The sequence below is a fragment of the Mustela nivalis genome (genome assembly GCF_964662115.1).
Source record: "Mustela nivalis genome assembly, chromosome: 10".
NCBI lineage: Eukaryota > Metazoa > Chordata > Mammalia > Carnivora > Mustelidae > Mustela > Mustela nivalis.
In genome coordinates, this window is record NC_139029.1 from 105,759,130 (window position 1) to 105,779,813 (window position 20,684).

At 45.6% G+C, this 20,684-nt stretch overlaps 1 protein-coding gene across 16 annotated transcripts in view; it reads left to right on the forward strand.

Moving 5' to 3' along the window:
* Positions 1 to 20,684, forward strand: part of SORT1 (sortilin 1) — a 66,189-nt gene that overhangs the window by 40,777 nt on the left and 4,728 nt on the right. For 9 of the 16 annotated variants that reach the window (XR_014299769.1, XR_014299770.1, XR_014299771.1 and 6 more), the window contains exons 8-19: positions 901 to 1,031; positions 3,651 to 3,795; positions 4,789 to 4,944; positions 6,613 to 6,719; positions 10,216 to 10,318; positions 10,637 to 10,805; positions 11,315 to 11,505; positions 14,086 to 14,275; positions 17,625 to 17,741; positions 18,332 to 18,440; positions 19,857 to 19,963; positions 20,273 to 20,396. Coding sequence is in view for 7 of the 16 variants with exons in the window: in XM_082687506.1 (XP_082543632.1) it covers positions 901 to 1,031; positions 3,651 to 3,795; positions 4,789 to 4,944; positions 6,613 to 6,719; positions 10,216 to 10,318; positions 10,637 to 10,805; positions 11,315 to 11,505; positions 14,086 to 14,275; positions 17,625 to 17,741; positions 18,332 to 18,440; positions 19,857 to 19,963; positions 20,273 to 20,396 (1,649 nt within the window). In the remaining 9 variants the exon portion in view is untranslated. The remainder of the gene's footprint in view (positions 1 to 900; positions 1,032 to 3,650; positions 3,796 to 4,788; positions 4,945 to 6,612; positions 6,720 to 10,215; positions 10,319 to 10,636; positions 10,806 to 11,314; positions 11,506 to 14,085; positions 14,276 to 17,624; positions 17,742 to 18,331; positions 18,441 to 19,856; positions 19,964 to 20,272; positions 20,397 to 20,684) is intronic. The other 7 variants (XR_014299765.1, XR_014299766.1, XR_014299767.1 and 4 more) reach the window with 1 other exon arrangement.

Here is a 20,684-nt window from a genome sequence, read left to right on the forward strand (position 1 = left end):
CTCCTCCTCTCTCTCTGCCTGCCTCTCTGCCTACTTGTGATCTCTGTCTGTCAAATAAATAAATAAAATCTTAAAAAAAAAAAAAAAAAGAATGTCCTGTGGTCCATTTACAGTAGAATGTTCTGGGTTGTAAGAGATAGAAACACCAGAGATCCTTCTATTCTCCTGTAGTTTTAATAGCTAAGATAACTGTCAAGGATTTTAAAATGTTTAAAAGTACTGAGCCTAGATCGAATAAAAACATGAGCTATACAGAGAGGCAGTGTACTTAATTTTAGCAATGTATTTACATAAAGTAATTATTAGGCTACAAACAATAACAAGTCGAAAGAGCATGAAGGTTGTGTTGTGATATTGTCAGCTTTCCAATCCATGGCACCATTTCAAAGCAGAAAGCATGGTCTTTCATTTATTCATTCAACAACTCATTTTTTCATTCACTGATTTGCACACCTGCTGTAATATGCCATTCACTTTTCTAAGGATGGAGAGAACAAGACACCCAAGCTTCTCTTATGGGGCTTGAGTTCCAGTAGGGGGTATTAGATGATCAGCAAGAAAACCAAAAACTCAAACAAGACTACTTAAAATAGAAAAAGATAAGTGTGCCATGAAGAAAGCAAAACAGGATGCCGTGGCCGTGACATGTTGTTTATGCAACACTGTGTTTGAATTAAGTAAACTCTCTCGTTCTGTCTAGTGCAGAACCTCACATGTACAATATTAAAACCCAAATGTGAATTCCCTATGTCTAATGCTATGTCATTTTACATTGTCACTTGATTAACAAGCATAGAATTAAAAATTGTTTAGCTATAAAATTAACATTCTAAAACAATTGTTTTGGACTGAGGGCTCACCAGTATGTGAAATTTTAATTAATATTTTGTCTTGTTTAAGAAGCTGACCTTGGGGCACTGGAATTATGGAGAACTTCAGACTTGGGGAAAAGCTTCAAAACCATTGGTGTGAAAATCTACTCATTTGGTCTTGGGGGACGTTTCCTATTTGCCTCTGTGATGGCTGATAAGGTGAGTGTTGCCTCTTTTGGCATTTCTGAAATTTCTGTAAATATGTCTCAAATGGATCCCTTTTACCACTAGTACTGGCAGAGTTTCTTGCCTTTTTGCAGTGTTTAGTCTCACTAACATTTGGAGGTAATTCTTTCTAGAGGCTGATTGATTCTTCTGGGCTCTGCATACTAGCCTGTTGTCACCATATGAATACCCACAACCCCAGAATTTGGACTTTACTCAGACACAGACACCTGAAAAAAAAGCAATCCACTTGCTCACTATCCAATAATGATAATAGAAATAGGTAACATTAATTAAGTACCTGCTATATTCTAGATACTGTTCTAGACCCCAGGAATATAGCATTGAACAAAACAGATAAATGTCCTGCTCCCAGAGCTTATATTTAAGTAGGGAGTTAGATAGATACTAAACTAATAAATATGACATAATATTGGGTAGTGATTAAAGCTACGAAGAAATCTATAACAGAGTAAGGAACTAGAATATGCTGGAGTAGTCCTGTTTTAGATCAGGTGGCTTGGATGGGCTGAGACCCAACTGAAGGGAGAGTGTAGTTCTGTGTACATCTTAGCTGAAGGGACAGTAAGCACAAAGATAGGAACATGCTGGAAATATTGAAGAAAAGTGAGGATGGCTGCATGGCTGGAGCACAGAGAAGGGTGATCCAAAGAAGGGGAGCCAGTGGTCAAATGAGAGAAGACTTTTATGGGCCAAAACCTTGGGTTTTCTTCTTCATGTTTTGGGGAGCTGTGAAAGGCTGTAAGTGGGGGAATGGCGTAAGTTGACTTCTGTTTCGACAGAGTAGGTAGGTGTAGATTAGCCTGATGGGCAAAAATGGAAGTACCAAGAGCAGCTAGGAGCCCGTGTCAGCAGGGAGAGAGATGGTAGCTGTTAATGTGGATGAGTGAGGCAGTGGTAAGATCGTGGATGTATTTTTAATGTATTGCCAGTAGGATTTGCTGATGAATTAGATGTGGTTTATGAAGGAATGAGAGGAACCAAAGATAAGTTTAGAATCTGCCCTGAGCAACTGGGTGAATGACCATTTCCCAAGATGGCAAGAGAACTAAGTTTGTAGGAAAAAAGTCAAGAATTCATTTTCGGGTATGACATGCTCACTAGACACCTAAGTGGAAATGTCGAGTAACATTTGGGCATGAGTCTTTCCAGATTATATGGTATATGAAGCTGTATGACTAGATGATATCTCCTAGAGGACTGAGCGCATGCTGGAGCACCCCAGTGACACTGAAGGTTTGGAAAGAGATGAAAATCCAGCAAAGAAGACCGAGAGGGAGGTGGGGAATCAGACAGGGATGCCACAAAATCCCAGTGGAGGAAGTATCTCAGGAAGGAGGAGTGATCAGCTGTGTGCAGCTCAGCTGAGATGTGGGATTAGAGCAGTCCTTAGAATGACCCACTTTAGTTGGCGAAGGGGAGATTGTCGGAGACCTTGACAAGTGCAGTTTCTTCAGAGGACTGGGGTTAATGGACTGATTACAGTGGGTTCAGAGAGAATAGGAGTGGAGATGGGGAAGTAGACACAATGGCTTCACATAACTCCCTCCAGCAGTTGCACAGAATCTTCCTAGCAACCTGGGAGCAGGTCCTCTTGCCTCAGTTTGTATTTGAGGAGATTGAGTAACTTGCTCAGGATCACCGAGAGATGGAACTGTGGTGGAAATCAGACTGGCCCACTCTGGAGGGGGCCTCCTGTGGTGTAGCGCTAGTCTACCAGGTCACCACCCTACTGTATGCTTTTGAATTCTAGTTCTTACCTGCAACAGTAAGACTGAAAGTGAACTTCCAGGTGTGAGCTAGAGAAGTAAGTCAAATGCACTTGCCACTGAACTTGAAAGAGTGTTTAACATTAGATGGCACTGGGACTAATTCTTGTGCACCGGCCAAGTGTGTCTAGTAGGTACTTTAAGCTGTTCCTCAGAGAGGAGGTATTACCTGCCTTCTTAACAGACTCCTTTCAGCATATAAATACCTCCTGATCAGCTCCCTTATATTGGCCACTTCCCAGGCTGTGCAGGACCTTCATTATGGCGATTCACAGACCTTTATTCCTTAAAGAGGAGACGTGTCACATCTTGACGTCCCTGTGATCTCCCAAGCATGGGTTTCATCTTCCTTTTTTAGACTCTTAATTATCTAGTTCTTTGGATTATGCCAGGACTATCTCAAAGAAACCAAACTTCTGTGCAGCAGTCATCATTTTAAGAATTATCTGAGTAAGCATATGTGAATGCCTATAAAGCCAAACTAAGATGGCCCCATCACCCCTTTAGCTCTGTTGAAGGAAATGGGAATGTCAGAGGTTGGGAAGGTTATATCTTACAGGGCCATACCAGAATGAAGAAGCCAAAGAGGAATCCAAGATAACCTTTGTTATAATAGAATGGATTGTTCTATGGCCTGAAACTTTGCTAGGGGTTGGAAATGGCTTTGCTAACTGGTACTGGGACCTGTCAATTATAACAGTTGTACCTAGTGAGGGAATGGATAATGATACTTATAATTATGAATAATAAGGTTCCTATTCATGTCCCTGCACAGGGCATCTTGGCAGAAAATTAAAAAGATAAATATTGGCATTTGTTCCAGGATACAACAAGAAGGATTCATGTGTCAACAGATCAAGGGGACACATGGAGCATGGCCCAGCTACCTTCTGTGGGGCAGGAACAGTTCTATTCTATTCTAGCAGCTAATGATGACATGGTGTTCATGCATGTCGATGAACCCGGAGGTAAGAGCTCTTTCAGCGGCCTGCCCTTGAATGCTCAGAGATGTAAGCTTCAAGTTCGACTTTGAACTTCCTTCTTACATGTTGACTTTTTATCTTACCCCTAGGTATTTATTAGTGTCCTACTGAATATACTGTCTTACAGAGAATATGTAGTCTCTGTTAGGAAGGCTGCTTGCTTTGACTCTGTAGTGTGGTTTATGTGTATGCTCAAGTATTCTGGAGCACTGCTGCTCAAAGAATGGTCAGAGGACTGACACTGGTTTGCAAACTGTTTGTTACCAAGTAAGCACAGAAAACAATAGCAGGCATAGAGAAACTCCTATAGCCTTTGACCAAGTCTTTTTATATCTGTTGAATCTAATCATTAAAAAATGGTGGATTATATTTTGTCTATCTTTTGTACTTCACTCTTCTTATGATTGATTTTTATTATACTTTACAAAGGATCAGTTTGTGCCATAGTAGAAATTTAAAAATTGATCCTTTACCAGGGCACTTGCCTGGCTCGGTTAGAAGATCATGTGACTCTTGATCTGGGGATTGTGAGTTCGAGGCCCACACTGGGTATAGAGATTCCTTAAACAAATAAAACTTTTAAAAAATTGATCCTTCACCACAGATAGTTTGAGAAGCATTGTTCTGGAATATGAAGATTTAGAGATATGAGAGATATGTATGATATGAATCCAAAGGCGTTGCCTCTGCCACCAGAATAGATCTGGGGAGGTCTTTTCTGTAGCATCTGAGTAATCCATCCAACAAACAGTATCTGCCATACTCCAGGCAACAAGCTGGGTGCTGGAATTAAAGGTGGACATGAAAATCACGAGTATCAAACCATCATTAATTCTCAGGTCGGCATCTGCATCATGAAGAGAGACAGTTGGCTAATGTACACAGTCCGTACTGCGGTCAGTCATGTGTATGGCTGGACTCTTGTTTTCCCTCTGTTCCCTCCCAGACTTAGTGTTTTTATTTGTTTGCCTATTTCAGATACCGGATTTGGAACAATCTTTACCTCAGATGATCGAGGCATTGTCTACTCCAAGTCTTTAGACCGACATCTCTACACCACCACAGGTGGCGAGACAGACTTTACCAATGTGACCTCCCTCCGTGGGGTCTACATAACAAGTGTGCTCTCAGAAGGTGAGTCTGGGTACAGCTGTCCTTCTCCTGAAGATGTTGGGAGTTGAGGTTGTGGGGGAGAATAATGGTTCTGATCCTGTAGTAATGTTGCTTACCTGGCCTGCAAAACTATCCATGTAAATTCTGACTCTTTATGTTATATAAATTATGGTAAACAGGATTAAAAAGAAGTAAAGCAACAGCAGGTAAAAAGAAAGACTTTTTGAGTTCTATGTTGTTTAGGGTAAGTGTTAAAAAAAAATAAGTTTTCTATATAGGGAGCTTCAGGACTAGGGGAATGAGCCTGAGTTTGAACCACTGCTTGCTTTTCTCCTGGTAGAGAGCACAGCTATAGCTAGCCAGTATTTCTCTTGTGTTTTACTCAGTAGTTCTGCAGAGCTCACCTTGCTAAGGCCCAGTTGTACAAATAAACAAGACACCCTATAGTATAAAAAGGCTCTTAAGATTTTGTTTAAATATGTATTTATTTTTTGGTAGGAGGTGGGGCATTGTTTGTTTTTATTTGTAAATTTTATTTACTTGTAGTGGTCTGCAAGGTCTTAATCAGTATTGGCCCTGTTTCCTCCCTGACCTCAGCTACCACCCTTTTCCCCTCTACTTACTGCATTCTGGTCACTCCAGCCCTCTGCACACACACATGGTTTAGAGATGTGCAGGTACTGTTCTCTGTTTCCTCAAAGAGCTGCAAGGCTAATGCCGTGCCCCTTCCCATCTATGCTCATATGTTGCTTTCTAATGAAAACTTGCCCGGGGTATCCCGTTGGAAACTTGTCTGCCCTCCCCTCCTCACGGATGCACTCAGCCTCTCTTTAGCAGGTTTTTCCCATACACTTACTGTCTCACATACTATATAATTTACCTATTTACAGTGTCTAGTGTCTGTCTGATCCTGCTGGAATGTATATTTCCAAGAGTGGGTTTGTTTGTTTTTTTCCTGTTTGTTCACTGAAAGAGTCTCAAGGGTTTACAGCAGTTTTCATAGTAGGCACGCAATAAATGTTTATTGACTAAATGAATTGTCCTTCATTTGCCTTCTTGTTTGATTTTTGTTGGACATCTCAAAGCATATTGCCTCTGAATTTAAACCTGCAATAGTTTATATCATTGAAAATAGAACAGGGAAGAGATTTATAGAAAAAAGGAAAGAAAAAGTACAAGAGGTCAGATACAGAGTAGTGGAGAGACAGAAACTAGGAATTCTTACACCACTCACACTCATACATTCAAATCCCATTCAGATCTTGAGAGTCCCTAAAACAAGCCTGGTATCCTGGCCTTCTCTGAGGAAAGAGTGGGATGCCTTCCCATTGTAGATTTTACTTCCAAGGCAGGCAAGTAAGCAAGCAAGCAAGCAAGGAGAATGGACATCATCCTGTTTTGTTGGTGAGGAGATAAAAGGTTTCTTTTCAAGAGTATCAGTCTAGATGATTCCTGTCATCAGCTGAGTCCTAGGAAGGTGGGAAGCCTTGCTCAGATATGTGGAGTGCTCTCTGGATCAGGATCAGTTTCCCACCAGCACCGAACTGTTCTGTTGGATGTCACAAGCTTGTGGGCCTTCAGACTTGTAATGGTATTGTGTAGTCTCAGGAGAGAGATATGCAATGATCAACTGAATTCCATAAGACGCTTCCGGTGTATCAGACTTAGTGTCCTTCTTCTCCCATTCAGATAATTCCATCCAGACTATGATCACTTTTGATCAAGGAGGAAGATGGAAGCATTTGAGGAAGCCTGAAAATAGTGAATGTGATGCTACAGCAAAAAACAAGAATGAGGTTTGTTTTACCCCAAGTGTCCTATGTGCTTGGAGCAAGGCAGCCATTCCATTCTGCTCTGATGGGTGCCAGGCCTTTGAATAACGAAGTTTTGTAAATGATTAGGGTCTGCAGCTGCAAGCCCAAAGTTTAGAAATGAGAGTAATGAAAGGAACTTAGAATGCAGGAAAAGGAACTATAAAAAAAGCCAAAAATACCGTGGATTGTTTGTCTTCTTAAAAAAAAAAAAAAACTGAAGGCTAAAATTTTGTGTCTTACTAAACTGCTGAATGCAGACAGAGCAGAAGGTAGGCCTGTGATCATTCAGGAGTCAGCATGGCAGCTCTGAGACTTTAGGAATCCTTCATGAAGCTATGAGCATTCATGAGCAGTGCAAAGCCGTGCTGGCCAGAAACAAATGGAAGAGAACTTGACATTCTCTTCCCCTCTGCCTGGGCTCCATGTGGCTGGCGGGTATGGTTGGAGACGCTGTGCCATCGCAGGTGTGAAAGCCAGAGCTGACCCCTCTGAGGAGAGGCTAAGAGTAGAGATAGAAGGGCATTGCTCCAGGAGATCCCAGATTCCAGGAGTGACGGGTCTTGACAGGCAAGAAATAAAGAAAAGAAAAAAGCTTTGTATCTGACTCCTAGGGAGTTTGAGAGGATCGTGGGGAAACCCTGGGAGTTTTCTTCAAAAAGTGATAGTGTTGGTGGTTCCCAAGGTCTCCTCAGAACACCTGTGGCTAATAGGCACTCTGCTATTGTAGGTGGGATTTTTGTTTTGTTTGAGAACCTCAGACAGTGTGAGGTAGGGTACCTGTACCCCCCTCAGTGCTCTCTCTCCTTCTCTGTACTCTTTTTTTTTTTTTTTTAAGATTTTATTTATTTATTTGATAGAGAGAGATCACAAGTAGGCAGAGAGGCAGGCAGGGAGAGAGAGAGGAGGAAGCAGGCTCCCCGCTGAGCAGAGAGCCCGATGCGGGACTTGATCCCAGGACCCCGAGATCATGACCTGAGCCGAAGGCAGCGGCTTAACCCACTGAGCCACCTAGGCACCCCTTCTCTGTACTCTTAAGTGCTGTGAGCCTCTCTCCCCTCTCCTTTTTTCCAATCCGTGTGCTGTGGCCTTGCCTTAACCTGGCTGAGGCAGTGGACTCTCGACTGACGTGGCCCCCCTCACAGTCCCACGCCTCTCCCTCCTCAGGACACGTCAGGCTTCCCCTCTGCCTGTGAATAAATGCTGTGCCTCTGACCTGGTGAAGGAAGGTCCTCTCCTCCCTGTCAGGCTCTCTCCTGCCTTTTCATTGTCACTGTCCATCTTATCACTGGTATTTTCCTTATTGTAGCCCTCTGCTGCTCCCTGAACACCCCGCATGCACCCCTACCACTGTGGCCTTGCCCACGAGACTCCTGGGGAAATTGTAACTGATTTTCCACCCCCAGGTCAGTAGAATTAGTAGAAATCCTGACCATCCTTCTGCCCACCTTCAGTTAGAATTAATCCTTCCAGGAGCCTGGGTGGCTCAGTCAGCTAAGCGTCTGCCTTCTGCTCAGGTCATGATCCCAGGGTCCTGGGATTGAGTCTTATATCAGGCTTCTTGATCAGCGGGGAGCCTAATTATCCCTCTCCCCCTGCTCATGCTCTCTCTTGCGAGCACTTTCTCTCTCAAAATAAATGAATAAGATCTTTTTTAAAAAAATAGGATTAATCCTTCCTTTTCATTTCACCAATAGTTTGCTTGAACCTCTTTTTTATTGCAGTAAAATAAATGATATAACATGAACATTTTATCCAATGCAGACCTCTTTTAAAGCATTAACTTTCTTGTAAAATCTCTCTTTTTTATAAAAAGATTTGTTTGTTTTAGAGAGAGAAAGAGTGTGTGTACACATGTGCGGGGAGGGGCAAAGGGAGAGAATCTTCAAGCAGACTCCCTGCTGAGCTCAGAGCCCAATGCAGGGCTCAGTCCCAGGACTCTGAGATTATGACCTGAGCTGAAACCAAGAGTCAGATGCTTAACTGACTGAGCCACCCCAGTGCCCCTCAGAAATCTCTCTTAAAAGCAGGACTGGGTCTTACTTTGAATCGCTACCACATCTTGTACAGTACCTGAAATATTTCAGGTGTTCATGAAGTTTATTTGTGTGGAATCATGCTTTAAATATTGATCACAGGCTTCATATAATGCAGGAATAAAATAAATTAAGACATTGCACATGAGAAAATAATTGCATAATTTGCTCCCAAATATACTAATGCATTTTGGGATCAAGAATATTCCACTGGGGGCACCTGGATGTCTCAGAGTTGGTTAAGCAACTGCCTTCAGCTTAGGTCATGATCCTGGAGTCCCGGGATCGAGACCTGCATCAGGCTTCCAGCTCCATGGAAGTCTGCTTCTCCCTCTGACCTTCTCCCCTCTTGTGTCTTCTCTTACTGTCTCTCTCTCAAATAAATAAATAAAATCTTAAAAAAAAAAAAAAAAAGGAATATCCCACTGGGACTATAACTCAACAACAAAAACAACCCAAGTTAAAAATGATTGAATAGACATTTCAATAAAGAAAATATACAAATGGCCAAGAAGCACATGAAAAGATGCTTGACATTGTAATTATTAAGGAAATGCAAATCAAAAGCACAGGGAAAGATCACATCACACATTAGAATGGCTATGACTATCAAAAACAAAACAAAATAACATGTATTATTAGGGATGTGGAGAAATTAGAACCCTTGTGCGCTGTTGGTGGATATGAAAAATAGTGCAGTCTCTATGGGAAACAGTATGGTGGTTCCTTAAAAAATTAAACGTAGAACTACTATATGATCCAGCAATACTACTTCTGGGTATATATCCGAAAGAATTGAAAGCAGGGTCTTGAAGAGCAATTTGTATGCCCTTGTGCACAGCAACATTATCTACAAGAGGTAAAAGGTGGAAGCAACCCAAGTGTCCATAGACCACTAAATGGATAAGCCAAATGTTTTATATACATGCCATGGAATAATACTATGCCCTAAAAAGGCAGGAAATCCTGACAACATGAAATTACTACAACATGGATGAACCCCAAGGACATAACGCCAAGTGAAATAAGCCAGTCGTAAAAAGACAAATACCATTCCACTTCTGTAAGGTGCCTAGAATAGTCAGATTCATAGAACAAGAAAGTGGAATGGTGGTTCCCATTCTGGAAGGTCGGGAGATCTGGGAGGAGGGGCATTGGAAGTTACTGGTTAATGGGTGTAGACTTTTAGTTTTGCAAGATGAAAAAGCTCTGGAGATGGACAGTGGTGATGGTGGCACAGCATTGTTAATGTGTTTAACCCTGCTGAGCTGCGCATTTAAACATGCATGGCTAAGATGGTAAATTTTATGGTATTTTACCCCAACTTTTTAGAAGAGTATCCCACTGAAGTCTGGGTTCAGTTCAGAGCTTCCTTAGAAGGGTCTGTGAAATGACTTAAAAATTACACCTTTGATTTTAATCTAAGCTTTGGTTTCTTTTCACAGTGTAGCCTTCATATTCACGCTTCCTACAGCATCTCCCAGAAGCTAAACGTTCCAATGGCCCCACTCTCGGAGCCTAAGGCCGTCGGCATAGTCATTGCCCACGGTAAGCAGCCCTCCTCTCATCTCCCTGGGAACCATCAGCTGAGCACGCTGAGACTCAGTCCCAGTCTTGAATCCTATAAGAAAACCATCAGCCGTGACTCTTACCATGCTTTAGAGAGCTTCTGACATGATAATGGTATTTTGGATTTTCCCTAGAGAGAGAAACATGATTTCTCCCTTTCCCAAATTTTGTGATCTTTTTTTCTGTTACAAGAGACATGGTGGGAAATAGGGTAAATTCATTGAAAATCATTCTCTCAATGCTAAATCCCCTCCGTTCTGTTGCTGGTTTTTGCTGATAAGTTGGGTTGTGTTGCAGGTAGTGTAGGGGATGCCATCTCAGTGATGATCCCAGATGTATACATCTCAGATGATGGGGGTTACTCCTGGACGAAGATGCTGGAAGGACCCCACTATTACACCATCCTGGATTCCGGAGGCATCATTGTGGCCATTGAGCACAGCAGCCATCCTATCAATGTGATTAAGTATGCATGAGCTCTGCTCCACCCACACTATCTCCACGGAGGGCGACTGTGGGATGCTTTTTAGTTGTGGGGAGAACTGGGGGGGGGGGTGAGGAGCTGGTTACAGACCCTGACTCAAATGTGTACATTCTACAGAACTGTGGGGATCATTCTTGAAGGGATTGCAACCCACATTCAGTGGCTTTGCTTTTTCTTCTGACTTCCTCTAGTTAACACTTTTTGTCACTTTTTAAAAATATTCTTCTTTCTCTCCACAAGAATCTTACACAGTGTTTTAGCACTTTGGGTGGAAGTTGACTCCTTAAGTATAAGTTACACAAAGTAATTTTTGTTTATTTATTTAGAAGCCCATGCCTTCCTGTGAAAGAAATTTTATAAAGACATTTTCTTCTTTACTCTTTGAATGAATCCCTTTTACCCACCCTATTAACTGTAGGCATTAAAAATTAATATAATCAGTCAGTAAGCCATCACCTAAATAAACAGTTGTTCTCTGGCTGTGGTTCCAGGTTCTCCACAGATGAAGGTCAGTGCTGGCAAACCTACATGTTCACCAGGGAGCCCATCTACTTTACTGGCCTCGCTTCAGAACCTGGAGCTCGGTCCATGAATATCAGCATTTGGGGTTTCACAGAATCTTTCCTGACTCGCCAATGGGTCTCCTACACCATTGATTTTAAAGATGTCCTTGAAAGGAACTGTGAGTACCTCCTTTGACGTTTTCCACCAGAAACTTATAAGCCCATTTTCCTAAATAACCAATTCAGTTTCGTTTCTTTTAGCTGGAATAAGAAAATGCACAGGTAAGAAGATTGAAGAATGTGGGTAAGCAGGCAGTGGAATGGTATCAGAAATGCAGTTTCCGGGCGCCTGGGTGGCTCAGTGGGTTAAGCCGCTGCCTTCAGCTCAGGTCATGATCTCAGAGTCCTGGGATCGAGTCCCGTATCGGGCTCTCTGCTCAGCAGGGAGCCTGCTTCCTCCTCTCTCTCTGCCTGCCTCTCCATCTACTTGTGATTTCTCTCTGTCAAATAAATAAATAAAAATAAAATCTAAAAAAAAAAAAAAAGAAAAGAAATGCAGTTTCCCTCTTTGGACTAGAACTGTACGAGAGAAATAAAATGAAGACCACATGTATGATTTAAATTATTCTATCCCCTGCATTATAGGAGTAAAAGAGGTGAAATCCACTTTAATAATAATACAATCATCTCAACATATCCAAAATGTTATCATTTCAACATATAAGCAATATTAAGAGTTATCGATGAAATGTTTTGTTTTGTTTTGTTTTAAAGATTTTATTTATTTATTTGACAGACAGAGATCACAGGTAGGCAAAGAGGCAAGCAGAGAGAGAGGAGGAAGCAGGCTCCCTGCTGAGCAGAGAGCCCAATGCGGGGCTCTATCCCAGGACCCTGGGATCATGACCCGAGCCAAAGGCAGAGGCTTTAACCCACTGAGCCACCCAGGTGCCCCTGTTTTATATGTCATATTTCTCTTCTAAGACTTCAAAATCCAGTGTATATTTAACACTTAGTATTATAGTAAATCTCAATTCAGACCAGCAATAAGTGGGTAAGGCTCTCACATAGGAGAAGATAGCTTCACTCTGTTGGAGCTCTGTTACATTTTGTGGGACTTATTTCTGCTTGTAAGGATAATGCTTACATTTATCTAAAATTATTTCATGACATTTCAGGGGTTTTCACCCTTGATTGCAGCAGACCCATAAAGAGAAAGCTTTAGAGAAAAGTGTGTTTCAAAGAGCATCTGACTGATTGTGTCCCTAATCAAAACGTTGAAGTGAAGAAAAAAAAAAAAGCAACAACAAAAAACATTCAAGTGAGAAAGTTTTTGCGCAGAGTTTTGGCTTGAATGTCAGCCCTAGGCAAGGCTCTAGAATGATGACTGGGCTAGCAATGAGCCCATGTGGGCCATTTCAGAGTTCTGTGACTTCACGCTGGAAGGCATGTTAAAAAGGCACAGAAAATGGCTTCAGTAAAGGAGGTAAAAAGAATCCCAAGCAAACCCAGACACCAGTACCAAAGATGCTGACATAGTACTGAAAAATATGGAAGATAAAAGAAAAAACTGGAGAAAAGTCCCCTACCCTGCAAGCTGCAGTTTCTTGTTGGTGTGTTAGGAACCTTAAGACTTAAGGTTTCAGGGGCACCTGGGTGACTCCATCTGTAAGTGTCTGCCTTCAACTCAGGTCATGATCTCGGGGTCCTGGGATCAAGCCCCGCTTGGGCTCCCTGCTCAGCAGGGAGCCTGCTTCTCCCTTTCCCTCTTTTCACTGCTTGTGTACTCTCTCACTCTCTCTCTGAATTAAATAAAATCTTTAAAAAAAAAAAAAAAAAGGCCTTAAGGCTTCAAGTCACTGTGGTTGAATTTCGGTCCTGTCTTTTGATTGTAGGATGGGTCCATTTCCTCCGAATGTTATTTCGATGACCCCTGAGCATTCTGTTTGGACCTTACTTTTCTACAGGGTGTTTAAATATGATTTAATGCCCGAGAGTCATTATTTTCCAGATTCATTAAGTAGACTGTAAAGGAGCTGGCTTATGAGTTTTCCCCTCGTAAGGCGCTCTACAGTTATCCCTAAAGTTTAATACCGCTAAGAGATTTGATAAGCAGCTGCTTCCTAACAGACTCCGTGCTGGTCTTCAGATCCCAAAGGATAAAAACCTAATCCACAGTCTTTAGGCCATAGGCTTTGAGTCTTTTTTCCAGGAGTGGATGATATGACTTAAGAAGCCAGTTTGACTATCCTCAGTGGTCTACTTGAAAGCCAATCAACTAGAGTAAAAAGTCTAGAAAGAGATGGTCTTCCCTTCTGTTTGAGGCAAGGCAACCCATGGTGAAACTGAACTCATGCTTTAGGCTAACTGGTGTCTTATCCTAAAAAGAACCACCTCGCTTACCTGTGGCAGCTCCCGCTGACCAGGGGCACAGGTGCACACAGCAGGGAGACCGCAGCCTCCCTGCTTGGAGGAAAGCTCAGAGGGGCTCCATGCAGCTGCCCACTGTGAAACAAATGCGGTTTTTCCTAATACCCAAAAGCGGAGTGGGAGGCGAAGAACCCTCCTCTGGCGCGAGGGGATGCCAACCACTAGTAGGCACCGGATCCTGCAACTTTTGTCTGCAGCTCCAAAATGCTGCAGTAGCGGGAGTCAGACATCCCCGTTTCCCTTCCTTGTTCTGCTCTCCGCCTGGCAGCCGCCTCGCATGCGTAGGTGTGGGGCCAGGCGGTGACCTGAACAGCCTGTCTTCTCTTTAGGTGAGGAGAAGGACTATACCATATGGCTGGCTCATTCCGCAGACCCCGGAGATTACGCAGACGGCTGCATCTTGGGCTACAAGGAGCAGTACCTACGGCTTCGCAAGTCGTCCGTCTGCCAGAATGGTCGGGACTACGTTGTGACCAAGCAGCCGTCTGTCTGTCCCTGCTCCCTGGAAGACTTCCTCTGGTATCAGCTTCCCTCAGATCCCTGTTAGCCGCTTTGCTATGTGGGAGGAGGTGAGGGGCAGCTGGAAAGGATTCAGATCCTTTCTTCCCTGAGGGTGGAGAGTTGCTGCTGCTTACTGAGGAGATGGAAGCTTAGAGAAGGGATCCAGAGTTGTTAGTAATGGGGCAGGTAAGGTGTCACATCAGACAGTTGTTGGACAACTGGCAACAACCCCTGGAATCCTGGCCCGACAGCAGGGGAGAGAGGTGTGTAAGGAGGAAGAGAGCTCAGAAACCCAGAGAGGGGACCATAGGGCAGAGACCACCGGGAAAGGCAGTGCAGGAGCTGGGAGGGGGTTGGACTTCCGTGTGCTCACTGAACACTGACAGCCTGAGTTCAGCAGTGGGGCTCTAGGTTTTGGATTGTCTGCAAGACTAAAGGCAGCAAGTGTGGTTCTGTCCTGGGACAGGAGGGGATGTCCGGGTACTGATGGCCCAGATGTCCCATCAAGGTCTAAAGGCCATCGAGGTGGACTCCCGCAAGCTCAGGACCATCTGCGCTGAAGGGTCAGTGGCATAGCCAGCATGGAGTTAGTTGATTGTCTAAGGGCAGGGCAGTCCTCAGATCACCAGGCAGGGGTACTGCTTCCTGAACTCGTTTCCTTTAAATCATACTGGCAGGAAATAAAGGTGAATCCTGGAAGATATGGAAAAGAGTGCAGACAGATAGCAGTCATGTCCCTCCACATCACATTCTCTAGAACTGCAGGTGACCAAGAATACGGGACTGAGCGAACCTCCCAGTCTGACCGGTGTGGACCCCCTGCCCCGGTGTGGCTCCCATCTGCACATGGAACGGGCCAGGGTTGCTCCTTCCGTGTTTCCACAGGGAACGGAATCTCTCCGATGGCTGTGGTGTCAGTCTAGGGCTAGAGGATGTTGACTGTGACACTCTCGTAGGCTGCCTTCATCCTAGAAGTCACACAGACTGGGATCTTAACTCCCCAGCCTTCTCCTTTCCAGATCTGCTGTGCCTCATCAGAGCTGCGTGCCATTGTCCATGGGGCTTCCTCTGGCCGAGAAGTCTCCCCACATTGCCTGCTTGCCCCCCAGGCTTAGGGAATGCCTACTTGGCCTTTAGAACTTAGCTCACTTCTCTACTCCGCAAAGCCTTCCCTGGCTTTCCCTCATCTGCACTCCTGCAGGACACCTACTGCTGGGTTTTGGTTGTCGTAGAGAGGTTTGGGTCTGCCTTCAAACTCTTAGCTTCTTGAGGGTGTTATGTTTGATCAGCACGGAGTAGTCAGCACAGCTCCTGGCACTGACTCTGTAGCCGGCACTGTCCCAAGCCATTTGCATTTACCCCCAGCAGCCCTCTGAGACAGGGACCATTGCCATTTCCGTCTCACCAAGGGAGAAATGAAGGTTCAGAGAGGGCATCACTGCCTTGCCCACAGCAGCTCAGCCAGAAGTGTTAGAGCTGGAATGTGCGCCCAGCAGCTCGGCCCTGGAGCCTGCACCTTTCCCATGTGCTTGAGAAGTGTGTAACTGTGAGGACAAAGGGCGCATTCCCTGACATGTGGGATTGCACACCTAAAATTCTCACCATAACTCTCCCCCTGTCGGAGGGGTAGTATCTTCGACTTCTTTTGTTCTTCTTATCCTGCTCCCTAAATATTTGTCAGCATGACTTTGAAGTACCAGCAGCATCCGTGTACCCCCCGAGCATCTGTTGCATCCTTGCCGTGCACAGGGCAGTGCAAAGTGACAATAAAAAGTTTGTTATTGACGCTCAGATGCACAGGATTATGCTGTGAAACAGTGCCTGGGGGATTGAGAGAAGGGAAAGGCCATTCCATCTAGAGCTGAAGGGAGGTGGCTCAGAGAAGGCTTTGTTGAGGAGAAGCATTTGAGCTGAGCCCTGACAAGCACTAGGACTTGACTTTGCACATCTGGGAAGGAACAGTCATTAAAGCCAGTGAAGTGGTGCGAGCGTAGATGCCCACTGGCATGCTCAGGAAGGGTGTGCTGGGAGATAGGCCATGAGGGCAAGTCGCAGCCATCCTGATAAAGAAGCACGGAGGGTGCAGATGGGGCAGGCCCGGGCTGAATGTGCAACTTAGATAATGGAAGGAAGGTAGTGCTGTGGACAAACACAGGGAAATGGTGGAAGAGGCTGGCTCGAAGGAGAGGACATGATGTGTATTGAGTGCTCTATTTATTTGAGGTTCTGTCAGCAGATTTAGGTGGAGACGTCCAGCAGGAACTTGGAAATGTAGGATCACAGGTCAAGAGAGGTAAAACCTGGAAGTTTTAGCTGCAACAAAGAGTTAAGCTCACAAAGGTAGAGCAGATACAGGGTAAGAGAATGAATTGCAGACCACAGGCAAGGGTCTGCGTTTCCGGGTTAGGAAGGCAGAGGCATAAACCGTGCAGAGAGAAGCAGGTGAGCCAGCTTTGCGGGGGCATGGGCAGGCGTGGGCAGCACATGGCGGGGCACAGGGCAGGCCAGACCAGAGAAGGCTCCCCAAGGTTGCCAGACTCGTGCATCCTGGGGGCCTCAGACATTTGCCTCCAAGGTAGTAGGGGGGATAAATGCACAGGATAAAAAGTGAACAAGTACAAAATATTTGTTTAAGAAGTTTGGCAAGTAAAGAAGAAGAGAGGGAAGGAAGATGATACACACAGGTAAGGAGAAGCCCTCAGGTGAGTGGGCCTGATGGTCCCTCCACATGGTCAGCCAAGCAAGGTCCCAGGGCAGTTGGAGGGATGGAGCATGGACACTCATGCGGGGGATCAGCCTTGGAGAGGAGGCAGTATATTACTTCTTGGGGGAAGCAGAGAGAGCAGAGCAGATGGGAAGCACTGTGGAGAGATGGGATAGGATGAAAAGCAGGCAGGCATCCACATTGGAGACAGGGATCCTAAGAAGCTAAGAGGGACAGAAATGGGGCAGGCAGGCAGGATTTGATACACACCCAGAGAGCATAATGAGTGATTTGGAGGTAAATAAAATGGTGACTAAGCATTGTGGGTTTAGATCTGTCGTTGGTGCCACTGTTTCTCAGTGTCTGAGTTCTCGGCTGAGTCCCCACCCTGCTGCAGGCATTCCCTTCCTGGAGCCGCTGCTGTCTCGGCCAGGCTTCTGGCTACAGAGTCCCAAGTTCACCAGGCCTGCTCCATGAGCCGCTGGTCCCCCAGCTGAGTGTTCTCCCTGTCTGTCCTCCTCAGTGGACCTTCCTCACACGGCTGTTCCCGTGCAGCCACAGACTGGGCTGTCCATCTGCCTGTGCCACATAAAACCTTCATCGATGGTCCCGTCCCTGCCGTTGCGCAGCTCTGAAACATACTGTATTTGTGGACTCTTACAGTGATTTTGGCTACTTCCGTCCAGAAAATGACTCCAAATGTGTGGAACAGCCAGAGCTAAAGGGCCACGATCTGGAATTTTGTCTGTATGGCAGAGAGGAGCACCTGACAACAAATGGGTGAGGCGCCTCCCCTCCTGAGTCATGACAGCCGTGTCCCCGCGGTGCAGAGTGAGCTCCCACTCACTGCGCCCTGCACCTCCATGCAGGCAGTGTTCTAGAGCATGCTAGGAAAATACTGTGGAACAGAACTTTCTGTGGCGCTGGAAATGCCTTCTCGTCTGCTGTGTCCCATACAGTAGCCATTAGCCCTGTGTAGCTACTGAACTAATTTTACTTAGTTTAAGTGTAAGTAGCCATTGTGTGGGGGCAGTGCTGCCCCAGAGGAGACACAGTACTTCCCCCACAGTACATACCCCCACTCCCATTTTTTGTACGGTGTGTTACCGTGCTTTCCTTGGGCCATAGTTCTTTGGCCCCATCTCGTGGCCCAGAGAGGCAGGCAGGCCTCTGCGGGAAGGCCAGGGATGCTTGGGCTGTTCAGGGCCTGAGACTACACAGAACATCCCCAAAACATTCCCAAGGTTCTCCCCTCAGGCCTGAAAGGGGGTGGAAGTTTGAGAAGCTTTTCTGCAGATTTTCAAATCTTGCTTTCAGGAACGAGGAATACATCCTAAGGGTCTGACAAGAAATTGTCTCTGCTTTTTCAGGTACCGAAAAATTCCAGGAGACAGATGCCAAGGTGGCGTGAATCCAGTCCGAGAAGTAAAAGACTTGAAAAAGAAATGCACAAGCAACTTCCTGAGTCCTGAAAAGCAGGTACAGTAAAGTAGATCTGGTTTAGGGACCAGTGGGCTTTTGTGTTCTGCCAGAAACAAAGCGACAGCACTGAGGATTTTATGACTGAATACAAAGAGGCCAGACTACTTCAGGCGGCCTGCACTGTGCACAGGAGACCATTAGGATGGAGGATGGGTCACACAGCATGATAAACTCCATGCTAAAAACTTTATCGGTGGAGGAACAAAGTAGAATTCCATACAATTGTTCTGAATTCTTGGGAGCATCAGGTTGAGGACATTTCTGGGGGCTGAGAGTCATTTAGGGAAAATACTTGACGTCGGGCTGTAAAGGGCAGGAAGAGAGGAGCCCTGGCCCTCATTTAGGTGGGCTCTGTGCTGAGTCATGCCGAGTGTGCTCAGACTAGACAACTGAACTTCGGTACTAATGGGTTTGTGATGTAGGAGCAGGTTATGAGGCAGATTACGGCTCTGTAGTGCTGAACCGTCTGGCTGGGATGTGGGAAGTGGTAAAGAGGAAGCCTTTTGATAAAGAAGCACTGGACCAGCAGTGTGACTGGGGCAGTCAGCTGTGGGCTCCAGTTCCCTAATCCATAAAATGGGAGTTAGATAATCCGCAGTCCCCTCCTCTCCGGCCTTCTGAGGGATGAAGGCCTGACACGGGCAGGATTAGGTAGGAGCAGGAGCTCTTAGCCGGAGCAGAATGTGGGTGTGTGTCCTTGTCAGGGAGCAAGTTCCCTCTTCTCTGCACCCTCACCTTGCATCCCTAGTAGCTATCCTCAGTGTGTGTGTGTGTGATTGGATAGGACTCCCGCCCCCAGGGACACAACAGGTCCCAGATTCCAGTTCTGCCACCTCTTAGATTCACTGAAAACACACATTCCCTATCTCCTGCCCTGAAACAAGTAGGGCCCACTCCAGCAATAATATGAAAAGGCTTATTTGCAAAAACATACGAAAAATGAAGTAAAAACAAGGGTCTTCATGTTACACAATGTCCTGCCTGAGGCAGCATGGGCACAGCTTCTTCTCAGGGACTGACCATGTTCCAGATTTATCTGACCCACTGTTGTCATTCTCCCCCTTTCCCGCTGTGCCCCTAAGTGCTCCACTACTCCACATGGCTAGTGGGGAACAACTTCAGTTGCTCTTTGACCTAGGTCATTGCCATAGTTCCCAGGGTAACTCAGATATTAGAGCCTGAGTTTGGATCATTCTGGCAGCTTCCGGACAGCTGAAGTTCTGGTTCCCCTCTGCCATAAGTGACACACTCCTGGTAGGATTGAGATAGTCCGGCGGGGGCCGGAGGCGGGGAAAGCACAAAGGGCCTGGAGACTGCAGGTCATTCACAGAGAAACCAGGGGGAGGAGCAGCCTCATTGAGTTCAGTCCTAGCATGTGCACACCTGAAATTGTCTGTGTTTTAATTTGTCAAGAACTCCAAGTCAAATTCTGTTCCAATCATCCTGGCCACCGTGGGATTGATGCTGGTCACAGTCGTAGCAGGGGTGCTCATTGTGAAGAAGTACGTCTGTGGAGGAAGGTAAGGAACATGGCAGTCAGCCAGAAATACCAAACTCCAGCTGCAGAGGCAGCCCCGGGCATGTGGTTGAGCCGGCCCATAGCGAAAACTGGCCAATGGTAGTGGTGTTCCTGAAGCATCAGGCCCAGACCTTCTCAGAGCTTCTGTCTGCTACATGCCGACTGTGGGCTATGCCTCCCATGTGTGTGACTCGTGCTGTGAGTGTGTAGAACTCGGAAAGTCCTCAGGCCTGTGGGAGGCATGTCTCATATCCCATGGCCCCATGTCACATGTCACCATGGGATGGCTCATGGAGGTCTCCACCCCCAGGTTCCTGGTGCACCGCTATTCCGTGCTGCAGCAGCATGCCGAGGCCAATGGTGTGGATGGCGTGGATGCCCTGGACACGGCCTCCCACACTCACAAGAGTGGTTATCATGACGACTCAGATGAGGTAAGACTTCTTGATGGGTGGCCCGGAAGCACAAGAAAGGGGTATTCCTGTTCCTTTCAAAATCAGGATTCAACTGAGGCAGAGGGGGCGCGTAAGCCAGTAGCAGCCACTTAATGCCTGTAAGACTTGGCCAGCCCAGAAACCAGGTCAGAACTTTCAATATAGGAATTTTTTTTTTAAGATTTTATTTATTTGACAGAGAGAGACACAGCAAGAGAGGGAACACAAGCAGAGGGAGTGATAGAGGGAGAAACAGGCTTCCCACCAAGCAGCGAGCCTGATCTGGGG